Genomic DNA, 20873 nt, shown 5'->3' with positions numbered 1-20873 from the left:
GAGTCCTCCTTTTTCTGGAGCCATATGCTAACCCTAAATTCAGCATTTAACTGGTTAAGAACTGCATAAAGAAAGGACTGTATTTATGTGGTCACTTTATCCGTGCTGACTCTGCCCACAGACTTGTTGACAGTTATGGCTTAGGCGCTAACCAGGTATATTCAGTAGCTCTGTCCAGTTAAATGCTGCTGAATATCTACTGTTATCTTTGGGCAAGCAATTTAAACAGCCATGAGCCATTTCTGGCCATTTAAATCACTTTAAATATTGATCCCTCTTATATTTTCCCTTCCCACCTCATATTTGAGCCTTCTGCTGGCTCATGAACAGCAACAGCAGCCATAATGATCCGGAATATGGCAGCACAGTTTCAGACAAAAGTGAGGAAGAGGCGGGAGAGTGCTCAGGTGTCATTGGCCAAATGACACTGGCTTCCACAGAAAGATAAATGTAAATTTTAACATCTTAACAATGACTTTTAAGACTGTATATACTTACAGATCAGGTTATTTGAGGGGAAAGCTGTGAAGGAGTGTGTCCGGTGGATGACTTTGGTCTTCCTGGAACAGCTAATGAAATATTCCACTGAAGGGAAGGAAGGAAAGACACTGAGAGGCGGGGAGAGAAAGGCAGAAAGTAGTGAGGGCTTGATAGAGGAGAAAAGCAAAAAGAAAAAAAAGGGATAATAAAGACTGAAAAAGAGAGAAAAAAAGAATGAAAACAGACAAACTATATTATCCAACCCCACCATAGTTGGATAACTACTTTATTTATAAATGAAACCAATGCATAAAATTTACATTATTAATATGCACAGTGTGGGACAGAATTGCTGCAGAACTATCTTTGACCTGATGTAGTACTCCAGTGCAGGGAGCCTTACATAAGCATTGCAATGGTTGCTTTTCACTGCTTCCTTCTCTCTTACCGCCAGCCATTGCTCTTCTGAAGGATAAGAATCCGGGCTCCTTTCTGATCCGTGACAGTAATTCCTTCCAAGGAGCCTATGGACTGGCACTGAAGGTGGCCACACCTCCGCTCAGCGCCCTCAACCAGCCCTGTAAAGGTGAGAATCCACCTCCCTTCAGCCCTCACCTGCAGATTCACAGACCTGCTCTCCACCCAATGCACTATCAATTCTGTATTAGTGAGAACCCTCTTCCACCCCCCTCCATGCCTCATGCCCCTTTTCCTACCCTCCACTCAATGCCCTCAGCCACGGTTACCAGACATCTGGGAAAACCTGGACATGTCCTCTTTTTAGAGGACTGTCCAGGCTCCCGGATGGACTTTCCAAAACCCGACATTTGTATGGGTTTTGGAAAGCCCCGACGAGCTCCGGCCCTATCTGGAGGGCCTCTGAGCATGCACAGATGACATCACACACATCTGCGCATACTCCTGGCCCTCCAAATGTGGCTGGAGCTGATCCAGAAGAAGAGAGGAGGCTTTTTTGGGGATGGCTGGGATCGGGACTTTATGGGGCGGGGCTGGAGGCGGAATGGTGCGGGCTGGGGTGGAACGGGATGGGGCTGGAGACAGAATGGGGTGGGGGTCATGTTTCCGGGGTTTCCCGGAGAAAAATATGGTAATCCTACCTCAGCTATCCCTAGGGGTCCTTGTTATCAGTTTTAAATGGTAGTTAAATTTTGCTCATAAACTTTACTCGTCAGTGTTTATTTCAACAATGACAAATCCAGGAGAAAATCAGTGGGAAAAACACCATTTCTCCTGGTAAATATTAGAGTTTATATTGGTGGACACATCATGACATTCCTTTGAATTAACTGTTTATTTTGGTATACTGTATACCAGAGGTAGGCAATTCCGGTCCTCGAGAGCCGGAGCCAGGTCAGGTTTTCAGGATATCCACCGTGAATATGCATGAGATAGATTTGCATCTCAAGGAGGCAGTGCATGCAAATTCATCTCATACATATTCAGGGTGGAGATCCTGAAAACCTGACCTGGCTCTGGCTCTCGAGGACCGGTATTGCCTACCCCTGCTGTATACCAAAACCATGAAACACATAATTACCGGGGTCCTTTCACAAAGCTGCACTGCCAAGCAGCACGTGCTAAACACCAAGCTGTCCGTTTTATTCCTAAAGGCAGTTTGGCATATAGAGTGCGCTGCTCAGCAGTGCAGCTTTGTAAAAACCCACCTAAATATGTACTGATTGGGGTAAGTCTTAATAATAGTCTAACTCCAGATCCTGTTTACTCATCATTTTTCCAAACTGATGTATCCTTTAGAGCAGTGTTTCTCAGCACGGTCCTGGAGTACCCCCGTGCCAGTCAGGTTTTCAGGATATCCACAATGAATATGCATGAAAGAAATTTGCATATAATGGAGGCAGTGTATGCAAATCAAGTTTAGGCATATTCATTGTGGATATCCTTAAAACCTGACTGGCACGGGGGTATTCCAGGACCGAATTGAGAAACACTGCTTTAGAGGAGAGGATGACAAGTCCTCAACAGTACACAGACAATATTTCGTTCTTGTGATTACACAGGGTGCTACTGGCACTCTCCCCTAGGGTTACCAGATGTCCGGGGAAACCCAGACATGTCCTCTTTTTAGAGGACTGTCCTGGTGCCTAGATGGATTTCCAAAACCTAGCAGTTTGTCTGGGGTTTGGAAGGACCCAAGTTCAGGGCTGCATTTGGAGAGCCACCGAGCATGCGCGGATGGCGATGCAATGGCATCGCATGCATTTGTGATATAACTGTGTCACGTCCGCACGTGCTCGGAGGCCTCCAGCTGCAGCCCTGAGTCAGGGAAGAAGAGACGAGGTTTGTGTGGGGGCAGGGCTGGAGGCAGGATGAGATGGGGCTGGAGGCATCAGTTGGATGAACATGGTGAATCCTTTTGCTGTTCATGATCACTGTTCATGGGATGCGGCTTCGTTAGGGTTCCCAGATTTTCCTGAAGGAAAATCTGGACCCATGGCCACGCCCCCCCCCCCCCAGCCCTGCCCAGTTCCAAACCCCGTTCTGCCTGTGTCACGCTCCGTTCCGCCCCCAGACCTGGCCCCAGACAGCATCCGCGTGCCGGGTGTGAAAAGCCGTCCAGACTTCCGGACATGTCCTCGAAAATCCAGACGCCTGGTAACCCTAGGCTTTGTTGATGGAAGAACTGTGCTGTATTCTCCCAGGCTTTTTTAGGGGCATTTGTATATTAAAAAAAAAGCTTTGTCATTTACACACTAATTAGATGTATAAATGACTGAAATACTGACATTTGCACGTGTGTATATGAACATAAGCATGTACATAAATGCCAAATATCCCCCTAAGCGCTAGTCTTACTTAGGTCCCCTTTTATCAAACCACAGTAGAGCTTTTTACCGTGCACTGGCGAGGTAAATGCTCTTGACACTCATAGGAATTGAATAAGCGTCAGAGCATTTAACTCGTTGGCCCACAGTAGAAAGCTCTATCATGATGTGATAAAAGAGGGCCTTATTGTGTATTTGACAGATAAGCATAAGAACATAAGAATTGCAATACTGGGACAGATCGAAGGTCCATCAAGCCCAGTATCCTATTTTCAACAGTAGACAATCCAGGTCCCAACTACCTAGCCAGATCCCAAGTAGTAAAACAGATTTTATGCTGCTTATCCTAGGAATAAACAGTGGGTTTCCCCAAGCCATTTCCATAATGGCCTATGGACTTCTCTTTTAGGAAATTATCGAAACCTTTTTTAAACCTTGCAGAGCCTGGGTGGGTCACAGACTCTCATACATAACTTATGGTGTTCTATAAAGGTTTTGCACCTATCTCTGGCATTGTGGTCTGAGCATTTTCACCAGCCTATATGCATGTATATACCAAGTTATGCTATTATTCTGTGAAAAGAGTGTACTGTAGGTGCCTTCTTTCCTTTGTAGAAGAGGCATCTAAACAGGGAAAGGGGATGGGATTTGATATACTACCTTTGTGTGGTTACAGTCAAAGCAGTTTACATATGTAGGTGCTTATTTTGTACATGGGGCCATGGAGGGTTAAGTGACTTGCACAGAGTCACAGGGAGCTGCAGTGGGATTTGAACCCAGTTCCTCAGGCCACTGTACTAACCATTAGGCTGCAGGTGCACTGGTTTAGGATTGTGTGTCCTCTGTCACTAAATGACTCGTTTCATTCTCTGCCTCAGGTGACCCCAAGGAGCAGCTTGTTCGTCACTTCTTGATAGAGACAGGGCCCAAAGGCGTCAAGATCAAAGGTTGCCAGGATGAACCCCACTTTGGTGAGTGTTCTGTGGAGAGGAGGGGGCTCATGTGATGTCAAGAGCTCTGCATTCCTCTCGCTACCTCCAGAGGCCCTCTCTTTCCTATGATTTGTTGCACATAAATATTTCACCTTCCACCGTATAGGCATACACTTTGGACAAGTATAGATACTGTCCCACAACAGCCAGGCTCCAGTATAAAGAAGAAAAATTCCGATGTGAGTCACCCACACATAGCGATGATGTTCAAGTTTTATTAAATTTTAATATACCAACCATCAACAGGTATCTAGCCGATTTACTAGTTAAAATAGAATAAAAGTAATGCTAATAAAAGTAATATTTAGAGTGGGGACGTGAATATTGAGAGCCAGAACTTCTTATAGGCAGACAGATGATATTGTGAGATGACCGGGACTTACGATATATGAAGTAGAGAATGCCACAGGGGCAAATTTTTCCCTGTCCCTACAGGAACTCAATTTCCCCATCCCGTCCCTGTGAGTTTTGTCCCTGTCCCTGTCCCATTCCTGTAAGCTCTGCCTTAACCGCACAAGCTTCGAACACTTATGATTTTAAAAAGTTTGAAGCTTGTCAGATGAGGACGAAGCTTGCAGGAATGGGGCAGGGTCAGGAAAAGAACTCTCTGGGACGGGATGGGACGTGAAAATGAGTTCCAACAGAGATGGGGAAAAATTTGTTCCCGTGTCACTCTCTAATATGAAGGTCGGTTTCAGAATTCAGTGGCAGTACTGAGTTTAATCACTACAAGGAGAGACTTGCTGACAGCAGAAATTGCCTCTACTGGATACAAACACAACTTGAGTATTGACTTATTTGGAAACTGTCTCAATGCTAATGATGGAGCTAATGATGTGAAGTGATATGAGCGCATTTATTTAGACTTTAAATTGGCTAATAATTTATAGCTCCTCTGACCTGAACAAATGTTGGTAAGGTCACTGAACTGAGTGCCTGCAAATATATTACGTTAGAAGTTTACAATGTATTGTAGTCTCAGTTACTTTGGTGGTATATATATCATCTTCATTGCAATGGTATTCGTATTTTGAATGGACTTGTATATTTTGGTTAAAGCTTATAGGACAGAAAATAAGTGGGTTTTGGAAGGGGGAAGTGACATTGCTTGCAGTGATGGCAGTCTAAGATTTTGGCTCCTCTTGCTCTATAGAAAAAAAACAGTTGTCATTGGTGACTATCTGACCCTTTTTCCCTCTGTAGCAGCTTGAGATCAGCGATAGAAGGTTGCAGAAAGAAGTTTGATACTAATGAAGCACTGAATGGTAGATTTAAAGGGCTTCATTTACACCAATGGCAGCATGGTCCACATGAAGGAAAAAGCATGCCGCAGGGCAGTGCTGCAAGGAGACAAGCTCTGCATGTGGATTCATGACCTCTGGACAGATTTTGCTGAGGCAAATGGGGGAATTTCTGGAGATGATGAGGGACATTCACACTGATGGGTGTCAGCTAGGGAGAAAAATAGAGGATAGAGAGAACAAACGGAAGAGCTACAATTCTGGAGGCCGCACCTTCAAAAAGATATAAAAAGGATGGAGTTGGTCCAGAGGAAGGCTACTAAAATGGCGAGTGGTCTTCGTCATAAGGCGAAATATGCATGAGACGAGTCTCTTTCATTGAAAGGAAGCTCTGGAATGAGAGGGCAGAGGATGAAGTTAAGAGGTGATCGGCTCAGGAGTAATTTAAGGAAATATGTTTTTTTACAGAAAGGGTGGTAGATGCATGGAACAGTCTCCTGGTAGAGGTGGTGAAGACAGAGACTGTGTCTGATTTCAATAAAGCCTGGGATAGGCACATGAGATCTCTTATAGAGAGAAAGAGATAATGGTTACTGCGGATGAGCAGACTGGATGGGCCATTTGGCCTTTATCTGCCATCATGTTTCTATGTAATAGAATGGAGGCTATTGGAAATCATATCAGGATACACAATTTAAGAATTAGAGAGGTGCCTGAGTCACTGAATTATGTAGATCTTGAGAAGACTTTAATGAAAATCTGCAAGGCTGTTCTGGCATTAGGGGAATATCTGATTATGGAAGTCTCTATTAAATTAGATCAAGCCCACTTGGGCATTGGCGCCATCTTGACTCAACATGCTATGGGATATAATCCTCTAATCTGAGATCATGAATGCAAATGAACAAATAGCAACCAGGATGAGGACACTCAGAGGCTGATTCTGTATAGGATGCCAGTCTCGGCAGCCGCCTAAGAAGTAGCTGAGAATCACACACCAGTGTCTATACAGAATCGCATTGAATCGGAGCGGACCCTCGCAGTTTTACCGATCCTGTTTAGTGCTGTTCGAGTATTGGGGCGATCCTTCAGCAAGCCACCTCCTGGCTTCTGATACTGAAATTAATTGGGATGGCTGGGACTTCTCATTCCTGAGCAGTAAAGTGTCAAAAGGGGTTGCTTTAGGGTCCTCAGAAAACATCAGAAGGTGTTTAGTAATCTCAGGGGATAATAATTCTAATAGAAATTCTTTATGCTGTCTGTGACCATAATCTTCTGTACTGGGCCAATGTGTATGATCTTTAAGTACTGCATCAGGTACCCATACTTTGTATGCAGATAGCTCTAGGGTGTCTTGTGACAGAGGCGAAAGAGTTCTAAGTACTTGCAAAGGGGTACAGCTGAGGGATGTCTTGCTTCACCAATTTGTTTGACGTCTTTGAGCCGGTTGATGTGGTGTATCCTCATGAGAGGCTCCTGAGAAAATTAAAGAGTCATGCAATGGTGGTAAAGTTCAGCTGTGGATTAGAAATTGGTTATCGGATAGAAAACAGAGGTAGGGTTAAATGGTAATTTTTCTCAGTTGAGGAGAGTAAATAGTGGAGTGCCACAGGGGTCTTTTCTGGGATCGGTACTATTTAACTTATTTATAAATGATCTGGAAATTGGAACAACGGGTGAGGTGATTAAATTTGCAGATGACACTAAATTGTTCAAAGTTGTTAAAATGCATGCAGATTGTGAAAAATTGCAATCAGACCTTAGGAAATTGGAAGACTGGGCGTCCAAGTGGCAGATGAAATTTAATGTAGACAAATGCAAAGTGATGCACATTGGGAAGAATAACCCAAATCACAGTTACCAGATGCTAGGGTCCACCTTGGGGGTTAACACCCAAGAAAAAGATCTGGGTGTCATTGTAGACAATACGATGAAACCTCCCGCCCAATGTGTGGCAGCAACCAAAACAGCAAACAGGATGCTAGGAATTATTATTATATTTTTTTAAATAATCTTTATTAATTATAAAATAATTTCAATAAGTGAAGAATAATAAATAAAACATTTACACTATAGACATCACTTAAAATATTACAAGATTCTTACAGACCAATAATCCTCCCACCCAAATTATTCTTTATCATTCAAAAATCTATAGATCTATCATAATTCCATAATTCACTACATATTTTAAACATAAAATTACACATTTATCCACTTAGACATATTTAAACTTATAAACCACCCTGTCCCCATCCATAATAATATTTGATTATAACCTTTATATTCCTCCCACCCTCCCCCTTCCCTCCCTGGATGTGCAATTTTTCTAACAACAAATATATAATTATATTAAATCTACAAAAGATGTCAATGGACCCCATATTAGATTAAAGTTTTTAAAATTCCCTAACTGATCAGCTCTCATTTTTTCATATTTATATATTTGACATAAACTTGCCCACCAGAATGCAAAATTGAAACAATCCCAGTTTTTCCAGTTACGTGTAATCAATTGTATAGCTGTACTTGTCATAATTAATAAGAGACTTATTTTATATTTATCTAGGAGTCTTTGATATACAAAATGGTACTACAGATTATTACTTCATAAGTTAAAGGAATCTCAGATTCTAAAATATTAGTAATATGTCCCCAAATCGATTTCCAAAAAAACAGTATTTTAGGGCAATAGAACAGTTAATGATCCAATGTTCCTATGTCAAGATAACAGTGCCAGCATCTATTAGACTTTGAATTATCCAACTTATTCAATCTAACCGGGGTCCAAAAATAAATGATGCAACAGAAAAAACAAGTTTGTTTCATAGATGCTGAAGCTGTACATCTCATCCTCCAAGACCAAATACGTGGCCATCGAGATGCAGAAATATACATCTTAATCTCAATGCTCCAAATGTCTCTAAGAGCGTTTTTGGGTTTCTTATTCATAAGTTCAAATATTAATTTATACCACTTAGCGGCTTGATGTCCTAGGATGTCCGTCTGAAAATAGAGGAATTGCAAGCTGTAATAATTTTTCAAATTACGCCACTCAGGGAACCCCTTCTGAATAGCCTGCTTCAGTTGCAACCATTTATAAAATTGAAATTTAGAAATACCAAAAGATTGTTGCAACTGTGAAAATTCAAGCAATCTCCCATTTAAAACAACATCCTCTAATGTTCTTATGCCTGCTTGCATCCAGTCTTTCCAGGCAATTTTAGAACCGCCTATTTGTATCTTGGAGTTCAGCCATAGGGATTGACACAAAGACTGTTCTATAGGGATTTCGGTTAACTTATTTATACATCTCAGGGTCTTCCAAGTATCAAAAATGATGTTATTATCCTTTGCATAACTGGGTAGTTTAATTTCCAATATATGAGACAGACGCATTGGGGACATAATTTTCCATTTCCAAAATCAACCACTCTGGATAATGATCCATGAGGTCAGGTAGGAATTATTAAAAAAGGGATGGTTAACAAAACTAAGACACCAGGGAGGGGACTTGGGAAGGGGGGTGTTTTTGAAAGGTTCTGGAACTTAGTCACAGGTATGTTCTTTGGGGATAAGTGGGGGGGGGGAGGAGGGAGGTGGTGTGGCTTCATCGGGGCTCCTCAGAGTCCAGGGCCTCAGAGTGCCATTCCGTCAACTCTGGCCTCGCTTGCCCTGAGTAGATTGGAGGGGGGTTTGTTGATGTTACTCGTTTCCTGTTCCTGCTTGTTATGGTGTTGTATATGATGCATCATTGTTTCTGCTGTGCACCCTTTGTGTGCCCTTGTTTTGCTTCCGCTGTTGTTTGCATCAATAAAAATTGTTTAAATCTAAGACTAAGAATGTTATAATGCTTCTGTATCGCTCCATGGTGCAACCTCACCTAGAGTATTGTGTTCAATTCTGGTCTCCTTATCTCAAGAAAGATATAGTGGTACTAGAAAAGGTTAAAAGAAAAATGACCAAGATGATAAAAGGAATGGAACTCCTCTCGTATGCGGAAAGACTAAAAAGGTTAGGGCTCTTCTGCTTTGAAAAGAGACGGCTGAGGGGAGATATGATTTGAAATCTACAAAATCCTGAGTGGAGTAAAACAGGTAGAAATTGATTTATTTTTCACTCTGTAAAAAATTACAAAGACTAGGGGACACTCAATGAAGTTACAGGGAAATACTTTTAAAACCAATAGGAGGAAATTTTTTTTCACTCAGAGAATAGTTAAGCTCTGGATTGCGTTGCCAGAGGTTCTGGTAAGAGCGGATAACACAGCTAGTTTTAAGAATGGTTTGGACAATTTCCTGGAGGAAAAGTCAGAGTCTGTTATTAAGAAAAGACATGGGGGAAGCCATTGCTTGCCCTGGATCGGTAGCATGGAATGTTGCTACTTTTGGGGTTTTGCCAGGTACTAGTGACCTGGATTGACCACTGAGAGGAAGGGCTACTGGGCTAGTGACCCAGTAAGGCTATTCTTATGTTCTTAATGACCCTCCTTACAAACTGGTATGGGTGAGTGAGAAAGCCAAATTTATAATAGTGTGGTCCCAAGGCTAGATGCATAAGCTTATCAAAATCTGAATTTTTGCTCTTATATTTTCATAGACCCTAGTGAATCAGAATTTTGGTGGCCAATTTGCACCATTCATTTATGTTAAAAGGCATAGGGCCAACTCTCTCCGCTATCTTTCATGGAGTTCTGCAACACAATTGTTACTGGAGATGTAGTTTCATTTACTGGGGTTACAGTAAGCTCCCTATAGCTCTGGTTATTGCTCTGGCACGGCTGTAAATTTTCCTCTTCCGCGTTGGTCTGATTCTGCTCCTCTGGTTCTGTGACCTGGTTTTCCTTTTTTTGCTCAACAACAAACACATTTGTGTTGCGTAGTTTCTCTAAAAATTGGCTGCATGGCTTGTATGGTGGAGGTGCCAAGGGGCCGGAGGGAGAAATCTCCGAATCAGACCAGTATCTTCTGTAATACCTACTGGAATTTCTTTTGATCTGCTATCTACTAATTGGCAAGGAAGTATGACTCTTTGAATAAACGGGTCTCAGAGGCATGGAGGGGCATAATCAAAAGAAACATCTAAGTCCGTTTTGGGCCTAAGTCGCTATTCGCCAAAAGTTGGACATGGGAAAAGGTCCATTTTTGAAAAATACGTCCAATATATTTTTTCCCGAAAATCGTTTAACTATACGCCCAGCCGTCTGATTGTCCAGACCACTAAGTCGTCCATCTGTATACCCCATTTTTGTCCAAAAATTTGTCCAAGTCAAAAACACCTAGAAAAAGACCTTTTGGACGTGAGCAGGGTCAGTAAAGTGATGGACTGGACACCCAAACATTGCACCAAACATTGCCACATAAACATCTCACTACAACTCCCTTATAGTGAGCCCCCCAAAACACCCCCAGTACCTACTAGACCCACCTATATACCACCCCAATAGCCTTTATAGCTGCAGGTACCACTTATATGGCAGTACAAAAGGGTTTGGTTTTTTTTAGGGGGTGCACATGTTTCACTATGAATGAATTGATTAGAGTAGCTTATGGGCCTGGGTCCTCCTCTCCATGGTTCACTAACCCACCCCCAAGACCACTTAAGCCACCTCTGTGCAGCTCTACTAGGCTTTCCTATGCCAGACTGCCAGATGCTGATGTTCTGGAGGCAGATATGTAAAGTTGTTATTACGATTTTTAGGGGGGGGGGGGTCAGTGATCACTGAGGCAGTGTGTGGGGGTCTGTACTTTGTGTCTGCAGTGCTTATCTGGTCACTTTGGATACCTTCTTGTGATTTAGACCTGGTTTTAGATGGCCTAAGTCAGTGGTCTCAAACTCGCGGCCCGGGGGCCACATGCCGCATGCGGCCCGCCAGGTACTATTTTGAGGCCCTCAGTATGCTTATCATAATCACAAAAGTAAAATAAAAGTTTCTTGATCATAAGTCTCTTTACCTATAAATGACAATATTATTATTAGGACTTGGCCAAAAGGAAAGATTTATAAACTATGAAGAGTTTTACCTCATGCAAAATTGTTATTTCTTTAATAAGACATTAACTATTTTTTCTGCGGCCCTCCAAATACCTACAAATCCAAAATGTGGCACTGCAAAGGGTTTGAGTTTGAGACCACTGGCCTAAGTCAAAACGTCCAAATTCCGTCTAGGCAGTGTTGTAAAACTTTCGGTTATACACACAGTACGACTAAGTCTAGGACGGCCCACGTCCCGCCCAAATCCTGCCCTCGACACTCCTCCTGAAACGCCCCTTTTAGCTCTGGGCATACACCAGCACTGTGAAGGCATAGTCATTTTTAGATACAAAATTATCGGCACTTGGACGACTTGTCTCACTGATCGTCTAAGTGCTGATTTAGGCTGGTTTTTAGACATATTTCCGTTTCAATTATGAGCCCCATGGTGTCTAGGTGCCTTTTGTTTGTCGCAAGTGCTAAGCAAAAGGTGGACCCCATTCAGTCTATCTGCAGACATTTCCCAAGGATCAGATAGTGCAATATAATTTCCCTGGAGTCTTTGCTGACACTCTGGTCACAGCCAACATTCTAATGTTGATACATCCTATGAGTAGGGTTACCAGATGTCTGGGGAAAATCAAGACATGTCTTCTTTTTAGAGGACTGTCCAGGTGCCCAGACGGACTTTCCAAAACCTGGCAGTTTGGGTTTTGGAAAGCCCCGACAAGCTCCAGCCACGTTTGGAAGGCCTTTTAGCCAGCGCGGATAAAGTCACACACATTCTTTGTTGCATGTGTAAAGCACACAGGTCCCGAAAGCTTTAAGGCCAGTGTACTTCTACAACCTTTGCAGTGGATATGGCAATGGTTAATCCTGTGTTTGGGGGGGGGGGGAGAATCCAGAGGTGACTGATCAGATTCCACTGTGGGGTTATATTCTCTTTTGGTCACACATGGAGAATATAGCATTTGTTTCCTGGAAAAGGAAGGTGTTTGGAGATTGGAACAGTGTCTGAATGCGGATGGGACTTTACAGTCCTATGAAGATTTTCAGAGGAGGTTGGGTGCCCGATGGGGGGAATAGATTCGCCTATTGTCAACTTAAACATTTTTGGGCCTCCTTGGATCAGGAGCACTTGGGTACACGAATAAGGGAACATTTATGTCTGTTTTGGGGGGCTGACACAGAGATTGCTTTTTCTGTATCTAGCATACATAAACTTCAAAAACTGGCCCTGGTTAAAGACACAAGGTTCTATCAAAGAGGGTGGGAACATGATTTTCCGGTGTTGATTAAAGCATGGGATCTGCAGAAGAGTCTGAGGAGCCTCCCAGAGTTGACTCAAAGTGCAAATTTACAGGAGTGCTATTCATTACTGGGGGGGGGGGGGAGGAGCAGCTTGGTGGGTCTTGTCTGAAATATGGGCAGGTGGAGGGGACCTTGGGTCATATGCTTTGGTCCTGCATTAAAATTCAGTACTTTTGGAGAGATGTTTTAGGATTAATGCATGGGTTGGTGGTATCCTCTCTCTAAGGCAGAGTGGAACAACTAGATGCTAGATGTCCCTGGTGCTTTTGCACATCAGAACACGGATTGCAGGCTGTGCTTGGTGGATAGAAAGTGTATACTACAGCACTGGACATCGCCTGATCTGCCCAATATAAAGCAGCTGCATGTACTCTGGTGAGTTGGGATGCTAGGGGTTCTTGCAAGCGGAAAACATTGTCCTTGAAGTGTGGGAGCCATACCTGAACAGTTTGCACCCCTGTGGATGCAGTTTATTATTGAATGATTTATGAGTGTGGGGGTGGGAGGGCTTTCAGTGGTTGGGTGGTGGGGTAGGGTTGGGGGAGGTTGGGGGTGTTCGGGAGGGGAGGTTCGGATAGGGTTGGTTAGTTTGGTTTGATGTAGGGTTTATTTGTTGTATAAGACACATGGATTGGTGACATCAGTTGTGCACTATTCAGATTTGTATTTTTGGTTTGTTGTCTTATTAAATCAATAAAAAATGTTTCATCATAAAGTTACATGAATCTGAGCTTCTACATTTCAGGCTGAGGATGTTGTGGAAGGCAAGATTCAGACAAGACTGAGAGGGTAGGAAGAGTGGAAGAAACACTGGTGTAGTAAAGGTGTGTGTGTGTGTGGGGGGGGTGGTCTGCCCTGGGTGCAATCTTTGTAAAGGGTGCAGGCATCTGTCCTCTCTGCCCCTCCTCTTTCCTGACCCCCCACCCCCACCCCACCCCGCTGTGCGTTTGCAGCCCTTCCCTCGTACCACTTTAACTTCCTGTGCGTGCAGCATTACGAACTTGCCGCCCGCACCAATGTTTCCTCTCTCTGATGTCACTTCCGGGCCCCTCACCTAGGAAGTGACATCAGAAGGATAGCTAATATGATGCGGGAAGCAAATTTGTGCTGTTGCTCTTGTCTGGAAAATTTAAAAGGTATGGGGGAAGGGAAGGAGGGGGGCGGAGAAGAGGACGGGGCACCACCACCCTGGGTGCCACTTACCCTCGTTACGCCACTGGGAAGAAGGGACAGTGAGAGTTATCCTTCTATAGTGTCTCCTATTGAGCAATCTCAGAACATACATGGATTGGCTAGAGGGGAGAGGACCTTCCAGTTATCAGGCAGGGATGACTCTCTGCTTGGGCTCAATGCACACACGTATTAAACTGCAGGGGGAACTGATGGGGTTGAAAAAATAAACAACAATAAATTTTTTTAAATGTATAAAAGTGATTTCTGTCTTTGATTGCAGGGAGCCTGCCAGCACTGGTATTTCAGCACGCCATCACACCCATCTCTCTGCCTTGCCGATTAAAGATCCCCAGTAGAGGTGAGTATCTCTGCTGTCTGTCCTTGAGAGAGCCACAGACTTAGGGCTAGATTCACTAAGCAAACCAATTGTGTACCGATCGGTTTGCGACCCAATTTTCCTCCTACCCGATTCACTAACTTTGTGGTCGATTACCCTCCGATTCGATCCGCACATGCAAATGAGAAGAAACTGCATGCAAAGTAGGCAGACAGTGATTCACTAAACCAAAACTGGAACACCGACTGGGCTGGACGATCAAGAAACAAGCGACTGCTGGGGACCAGTCGCTTACGTCCTTTCTGACTGCATCTCCTGCTCTCTGCCTCGATTCTCCTGCTCTCTGCCCGGACTCTCTGCCTCGATTCTCCTGCAGCTGCTTGTACTCTGGTGAGTTGGGATGCTCTCTGCCTCGATTCTCCTGCCGCCCTCCTCTGCCCAGATTCTCCTGCTCTCTCCCCCAACTCTTTGGCGCAATTCTTCTGCCGCCCAGTTCTGCCTCAAATCTGCTCTTCCCCATGCCACCCTTCTCTGCCCCGATCCTCCTGCTCGATTCTCCCCGACTCCCCTGCCCTTCCCTGCAGTGCAAGCTTGTGGTTATAACCCGTGGGTTAAAACCACGGGCTCACAAAAAAGTAGGGCTCGCAAAAAAAGTGTTTCCTAAAGTAAAAAAAAGTTTTGTTTCCTGCTGCCGGGCATCTACAGATGGTCTGCGCATGCATCGGAATCGGTCTGCGCATGTGTCGAGATCGCTGGAGAGCGATCCGTGCAGTTGGTTGGGGGCGTAATTCCGATCAACCTCATTTGAATGAGGGCGCTTCGTGAACCAGCCCCTGCCCTGGCCATGGATCGGATCGCTCACGGATCTGATCTGATCCATGGCCTTAGTGAATCTAGCCCTTTATGAAAGCTGGCTTCACTAGTTAATGCTGCCTCTCCTTTCACCCCCAGATCCCATGGAGGAGAATCCTGAAGTCCAAGTGCCTGCTAACATGAGTACTGCAGGTGATTTACTCCGGCAGGGGGCAGGTATGTTACCAAAGGGCCAGGGTTCCTGGGAGGTCTGTTTCTCACCTGCAAGAAGACTGTTCTCCTCAGAACTACAGAGCAGAAACTTAACCCTAATATTTAAATACCACAGTCATCATTGGATTTAAATGTGAGATACATCCTTTAAATCTATGTCTAAATATTCAGCACTGGCCGCTACCTGGATATTTCCACTGAATATCCAGGAATAGATTGACTGGTGAAAGTTATCCAGGTACTGCCAGTACCCAGAAAAACTCCTAGATAAGCTAGCACAACTAAATAGAGGTCCTAACTCATTCAGGCCCTCTTTCATTAAGCCGTGGTAGAGGTTTCTATCGATGCCTGGGGTGTTAAATGCTCCGATGCTTCTCCGATGCTCATAGGCTAATGAGTAGGATGGGTGGGCACATGTTTCCTCTTAGAACAGTGTATCGCAAACTGTGTACCTCCTGAGATTTCAGGTGTCCCGTGGTACACTGGGAAAGAGGAAAGGTGCAGGCGCCGGCTGACTGTCTAAGCAATCTCCCAACGCCGGCACCTCTTCTCTCTGCCGGCCCTTCTCTCCAGTGCAGGTCCTTCTCTCGGCACAAGGTCCGTTTGAAGGGCCTTTGTGCATGTGCTGACGTTGGCGCACTTCTGGGTGTCTCGAGCTGGGGACACTAGGTTTAGTGTGCCACAGCTCAAAAATGTTTGCAAGACACTGTCTTAGAGAATACCCAAAGGAGGTTTCTCAAAGATAGATAAAGTGCTTCATTGAAGGAAAAGGATCTCAGAAATCCATACCAAAAGATCGTATAATCTGTAATAGGCTTAAATGTGGATGGAGGCTTTCTTTCATCGATCCAAAAACCTTCAGTAAAATTCAATTATGTAATCTTCAGCAAACTTTATTTAAACATTCTATATTTGAAATTATTCACTTCTATTTTTAATATTTTCATTTTTTAATTTTTTTCAATTATGTCCCATCAAAAAATATATTGAAAGAGATATATATCTTGAAAAATTTAATTCAATAATCAAAATTCAGCAAACCACTTATTTAATTAATAGCATGGAGAGGTACTTATTTTCCTCCTCCTGCCAATCACTTGCACTGTTATACTACTCACAAATTTTCTCCATCCCTGCGGGAACTCATTTTCCCATCCCTGCTCCATTCCTGAAAGCTTTGCCTTCATCTGCATAAGCCTCAAACACTTTAAAAATCATAAGTGTTTGAGGCTTGTGTGGTTAGGGTAGAGCTTACAGGAATGGGATAGGGACAGCGACAAAACTTGCAGCGGACAGGACGGGAAAATTAAGTTCCTGTGGGGACGGGGACAAATTTGTCCCCATGTCATTCTCTATTTCCTCTCCTGCCCCCTCCCCCACAACAAATTTAAAAATTAGCTACCTTGGCTGGTCCACAGCCTGTTGACCTTAGTTACAAAACAGCAGCAGTCTGAACTGAGCACGTGTGAGACCTGAGCAGTCGGAGCGTTGCTGCCAACTGCCATGGTTTTCTAAAGGGGGTTGGTTGATTGTAGATGTCTTCAACTGACAGAGGTTGAGGATCCCTGTCAGCCTGTCAGGTGTATGGTGCACCTGCTGCTGGGTCAGCCAAAACCAAAAGTGGATGGACCCAAGCCTACCCATACCTAGGCCCCTGGTTCTCATCGCCATGGTTGCTAAATTCTAAATGAGAAAACCTCACCATGCTCATAAGAACATAAGAGTTGCTATACTGGGACAAACCAAAGGTCCATTAAGCCCACTATCCTGTTTCTAACAATGACCAATCCTGGTCACAAGTACCTGGCAATATACCAAAAGAGTAAAACAAATCTTATGCTACTTATCCTGGAAATTAGCAGTGGACTTATCCATGAAATTATTCAAACCTTTTTTAAACCCTGCTAAGTTAACTGAGATGGGATAGGTAAGGAAGGAAGGAGAGGCACGTCAGAGCATGGGAGGAAGGGGGAGACGGAAAAAGGAGAGAGAAAAATGGAGAGGGGAGTGAAGATGAAATTAATCATGTAAAAAGGAGAGAGGGGGCACAGGCTTGATGGAAGGGTGAGAGGGTAGACAGTTTATGGAAAGGACAAAGAAAGAGGGTAGATGCTGGATGGAAGAGAGAGAGGGCAGACACTGGATGGAAGGAAGAGAGTGAAGAGAAGATTGGGAAAGCAGAAACCAAAGATGACAAAGGTAAAATTTTTTAAAAAAATTTTGTGATCAAACAATTTTTTATTGATGCAAAAAACAAATATAATCACCAATGGCAAATTTAGGATTATAGCTAATACAAAGAACATCTAAAGTCATGCATCAATTTTAAATTGTAACATCAGAAGATAGAAATATTGACACTCAAGAATGAAAATACAATAGTGAAAAGTACATAATATAACAACAATTTTTTATTTTTTTGCTTTACGATAAAGTAGTATTGATAAACATTTAGAAAATGGAAATAGATGATCTTTCTATTGGACTAATTGTAATATATTTTTGACTAAGTTTTGGAGACCAAAACCCCCTTCCTCAGGTCAAGACAGGAAACCATAACTGCAATATACTGTACTAATATGTGGAAGGAGGTTTTGGCCTCTGAAAGCTTATTTAAAAATGTATTAGTCCAATAAAATAGTATTATGTTAATTTCCATTTTTTGTTTTTATTTTTATTTGTTAATTTGCAAAGTAGTGATTGTTATTTGTCAGTTTTTTTCAAATATGCATCTGCTATCTTTATATTTTGCACAGTATTAGAGGGCATGCATCACTGTTTCTGTGGTATTGCACTGTATGTAGAGTCTGGCTTCTTGGTGGTTCTGTTTAACTTTTGTCTACATATTTCTAATTTTAGTTTGTGATTACTTATTTCATACTGGGCGAGGGTGTATCTGTGTTCTATGAGTATGAAAAAGACATGGTCTTGTGTTAGCATTGACTGTGCAGGCTTGTTTAGATTTAATGAAGTTCCAGTGCTCACTTGCAATATTTAAGACACTGCCTTTTCTTACATTACAGATTTATTTCACTTGATATACTGCTAATATACAAAAGCAATCAAAGTAGTTTACAATAACAATTTTAAAACATTTCAGAGAGAAACTACAAAATTTAATAGGAAAGATCCCCCCAAAAAAGATTTCTTAGAATAAATACATTAAAACATATACTCATAAATTTAATGAACTAGAAAACGCCAACTGAAATACGTTTTAAGTCGTTTACAAAAATGAGTTATGGAACATTCTTCCTGTAAATATACAGGGAGCGCATTCCTAAGCATTGTGAATTGTGCATTATTACTAAAAATAATTTTTCATATAGGAGGAGGGGGGGGGGTTAAAAAATGATTGAACCTGAGTGTCAAATATACTAGATAGGCCACTGTGGTTACCTGATCCACTGGTGCATGCGTACAGCTCAGTTTAGGGGGGGAGGTTGGGGGATAAGGTCATGTGTCCTCTTTATCGTCTTCACAAATATGGTAACCCTACCCTTGGCCCCCAGGCCAGAGAAAGCCCAAGCTTACCTGAAGCTGAAGAAGGCACTGCTTGGAAATTGTCTTTGGGGTCTCTTCCTAGATTTCTACCCGATTTCAGCCATGGCTAACACTAGCTTTGACAGATGTACATTCTTAAAAACTGATATATAATAATCATGAAATTTTTTTAAAAAATTGTCTTATGTTGTCTAGTCATTCCAGGGCCAGTATCTTCTACTTTTTCCTCCATTCCCCTTGTTTCCCATCTTTCACTCTCCCCAGACCAGCATTTCGTCTTCTCTCTTCACTTGTTCCTGTTCCTCCCCCTTCTAGGTAAGCATATGTCCCCTGCTCTTCCATCTATTTCCTGCAGTCTATCCTGTTTCTTTTTTTCCCTTTCCTTCCCCTCTAGCATCTCTCTCTCTCCCTCTCATCCCCATGGCCAGCATCTCTCTTCCCTTCAACCCCTGTGATTTGCCATCTCTCTCTCCCTGAACCAGTATCTCTCTCTCTCTTTCCATCCCTGACTTCCAGCCATCCACTGCCAGCTCTTGCCCTCTCCCTCAGCCCCCCCCAAGTCAACATCCCTCAACTTGCCCTCTCCATCAGCCCCCCCCTCCCCCAAGCCAGTATCTTCTTCTCTCCCATCCATTTACTGTGGTCTGTGATTTCTCTCTCTTCCTTTTCCCTCCCCCTAGGAGTCATGCAAATCTCCCTCTTCATGGGTCCAATATCTCTCCCCCCTTTTTTCCTTCCATTCCCCATTTTGCATTTCTGTCGTTCTCTCTCTGTCTCTTCCCTTCCTTCCTCCATCTCCCCCTATGGGTCCAGTATCTCTACCTTGCCACCTTTCACTTCCTTCATAGCCCCATCAAATTTACTTTATTATCAGTGGGCACCTGCATTTTCAACAATTAACATAGGTTGCCTCTGGCCAGCCCAGGGCTTTTCCTCTGCTGCATCCTGCCCCTATCTGATTCAATTTCTTGTTTCCACTTGGATGGGATGCCAGAGGCACCCATGTTAGTTACTGCCATGGACAGTAACCCCTGGAAGTAAAGAGACATTTGAAGGACCCAGGGAGAAATACTGGACCCATAGGGAGAGGGGACAAGGGAGAACAGCTTTTGGGCTTATGTTGTGGTGGGGGAGAGGGAGATTCTACACCATAGGTGTGGGGGAGGAAGTCTGTGGAGTGATCAGCAGCTAGCAGAAAACCATTTATCATTAGCCTGTTTTTTTCTTCTGCTGGCCACCAGCCTCCCATTTGAACAAACCAGCTAAGCTGACCAAAAACCAGCTGGTTGTGTTGGATGGAAATTTTGCAAACCTTCCTATTTATTGTCCATATGGTTCAATGAAAAAAACTGGTTTTCACCACCACACCTCTCAAAAGCATTATTTTGTGAAGGGTCATCCATATTCCTCCTCTTGTGCTATTCACCTTCGCCAAACGAGTGCAATTATTTCTTTTAAATCAGTCAGCTTACAGAATATAAATGTGCTCAACCGGACCCTCCTGCTAAAGTGCCTCTCAACACTCACCACTGACATTTAGTGAGGTGGATGGTTTTGGATTAAAAGCTTCAATGTGCGAGAGGTCTAGATTCATACTACATTCAGCTGGGTGAATGCTGTTTCCTCTCTGTTTCTTATTCTTACTTTTTAAATATGTCTGTAATTGTTTTCACACATATTATATGTTACTCCCTATATGCCATCTAGGTTTGTTTGGGGTTTTTTTTTTCTTTTTTACATTGCTTAGTTATGGGAAAGGCAATGGCAAAGCATCTCGCTAATATAGGTGTGAACAACCTCGGACCTCGATGGCCATAGCCCAGTTGAGTTTTCAGGATTCCCTCAATGAATATGCATGAGGTCTATTGGACTCACACCTAACACTATGGGCTCCTTTTATCAAGCCGCGCTAGCGGGGTTACGACGTTTCATCATGCGTTAACCCCCACGCTGGCCTAAAAACTACCGCCTGCTCAAGGGGGGCGGTAGCGGCTAGCGCGGCCGGCGGTTTGGCGCGCGGTATTCCGCACGT

General features: G+C 43.3%; 1 protein-coding gene across 5 annotated transcripts in view; it reads left to right on the top strand.

Annotated features, from left to right (window-relative positions):
• TNS2 (tensin 2) overlaps positions 1-20873 on the top strand; it is a 274519-nt gene that overhangs the window by 234389 nt on the left and 19257 nt on the right. For all 5 annotated transcript variants that reach the window (XM_033936279.1, XM_033936280.1, XM_033936278.1 and 2 more), the window contains 4 exons: positions 935-1066; positions 4163-4255; positions 14255-14332; positions 15263-15340. In XM_033936279.1, coding sequence (XP_033792170.1) covers positions 935-1066; positions 4163-4255; positions 14255-14332; positions 15263-15340 — 381 coding nt within the window. The remainder of the gene's footprint in view (positions 1-934; positions 1067-4162; positions 4256-14254; positions 14333-15262; positions 15341-20873) is intronic.

The sequence above is a fragment of the Geotrypetes seraphini genome, chromosome 3 (assembly GCF_902459505.1).
Source record: "Geotrypetes seraphini chromosome 3, aGeoSer1.1, whole genome shotgun sequence".
NCBI lineage: Eukaryota > Metazoa > Chordata > Amphibia > Gymnophiona > Dermophiidae > Geotrypetes > Geotrypetes seraphini.
The sequence above is the reverse complement of the archived record's forward strand: the minus strand, read 5'-3'. Positions and strand labels throughout refer to the sequence as shown.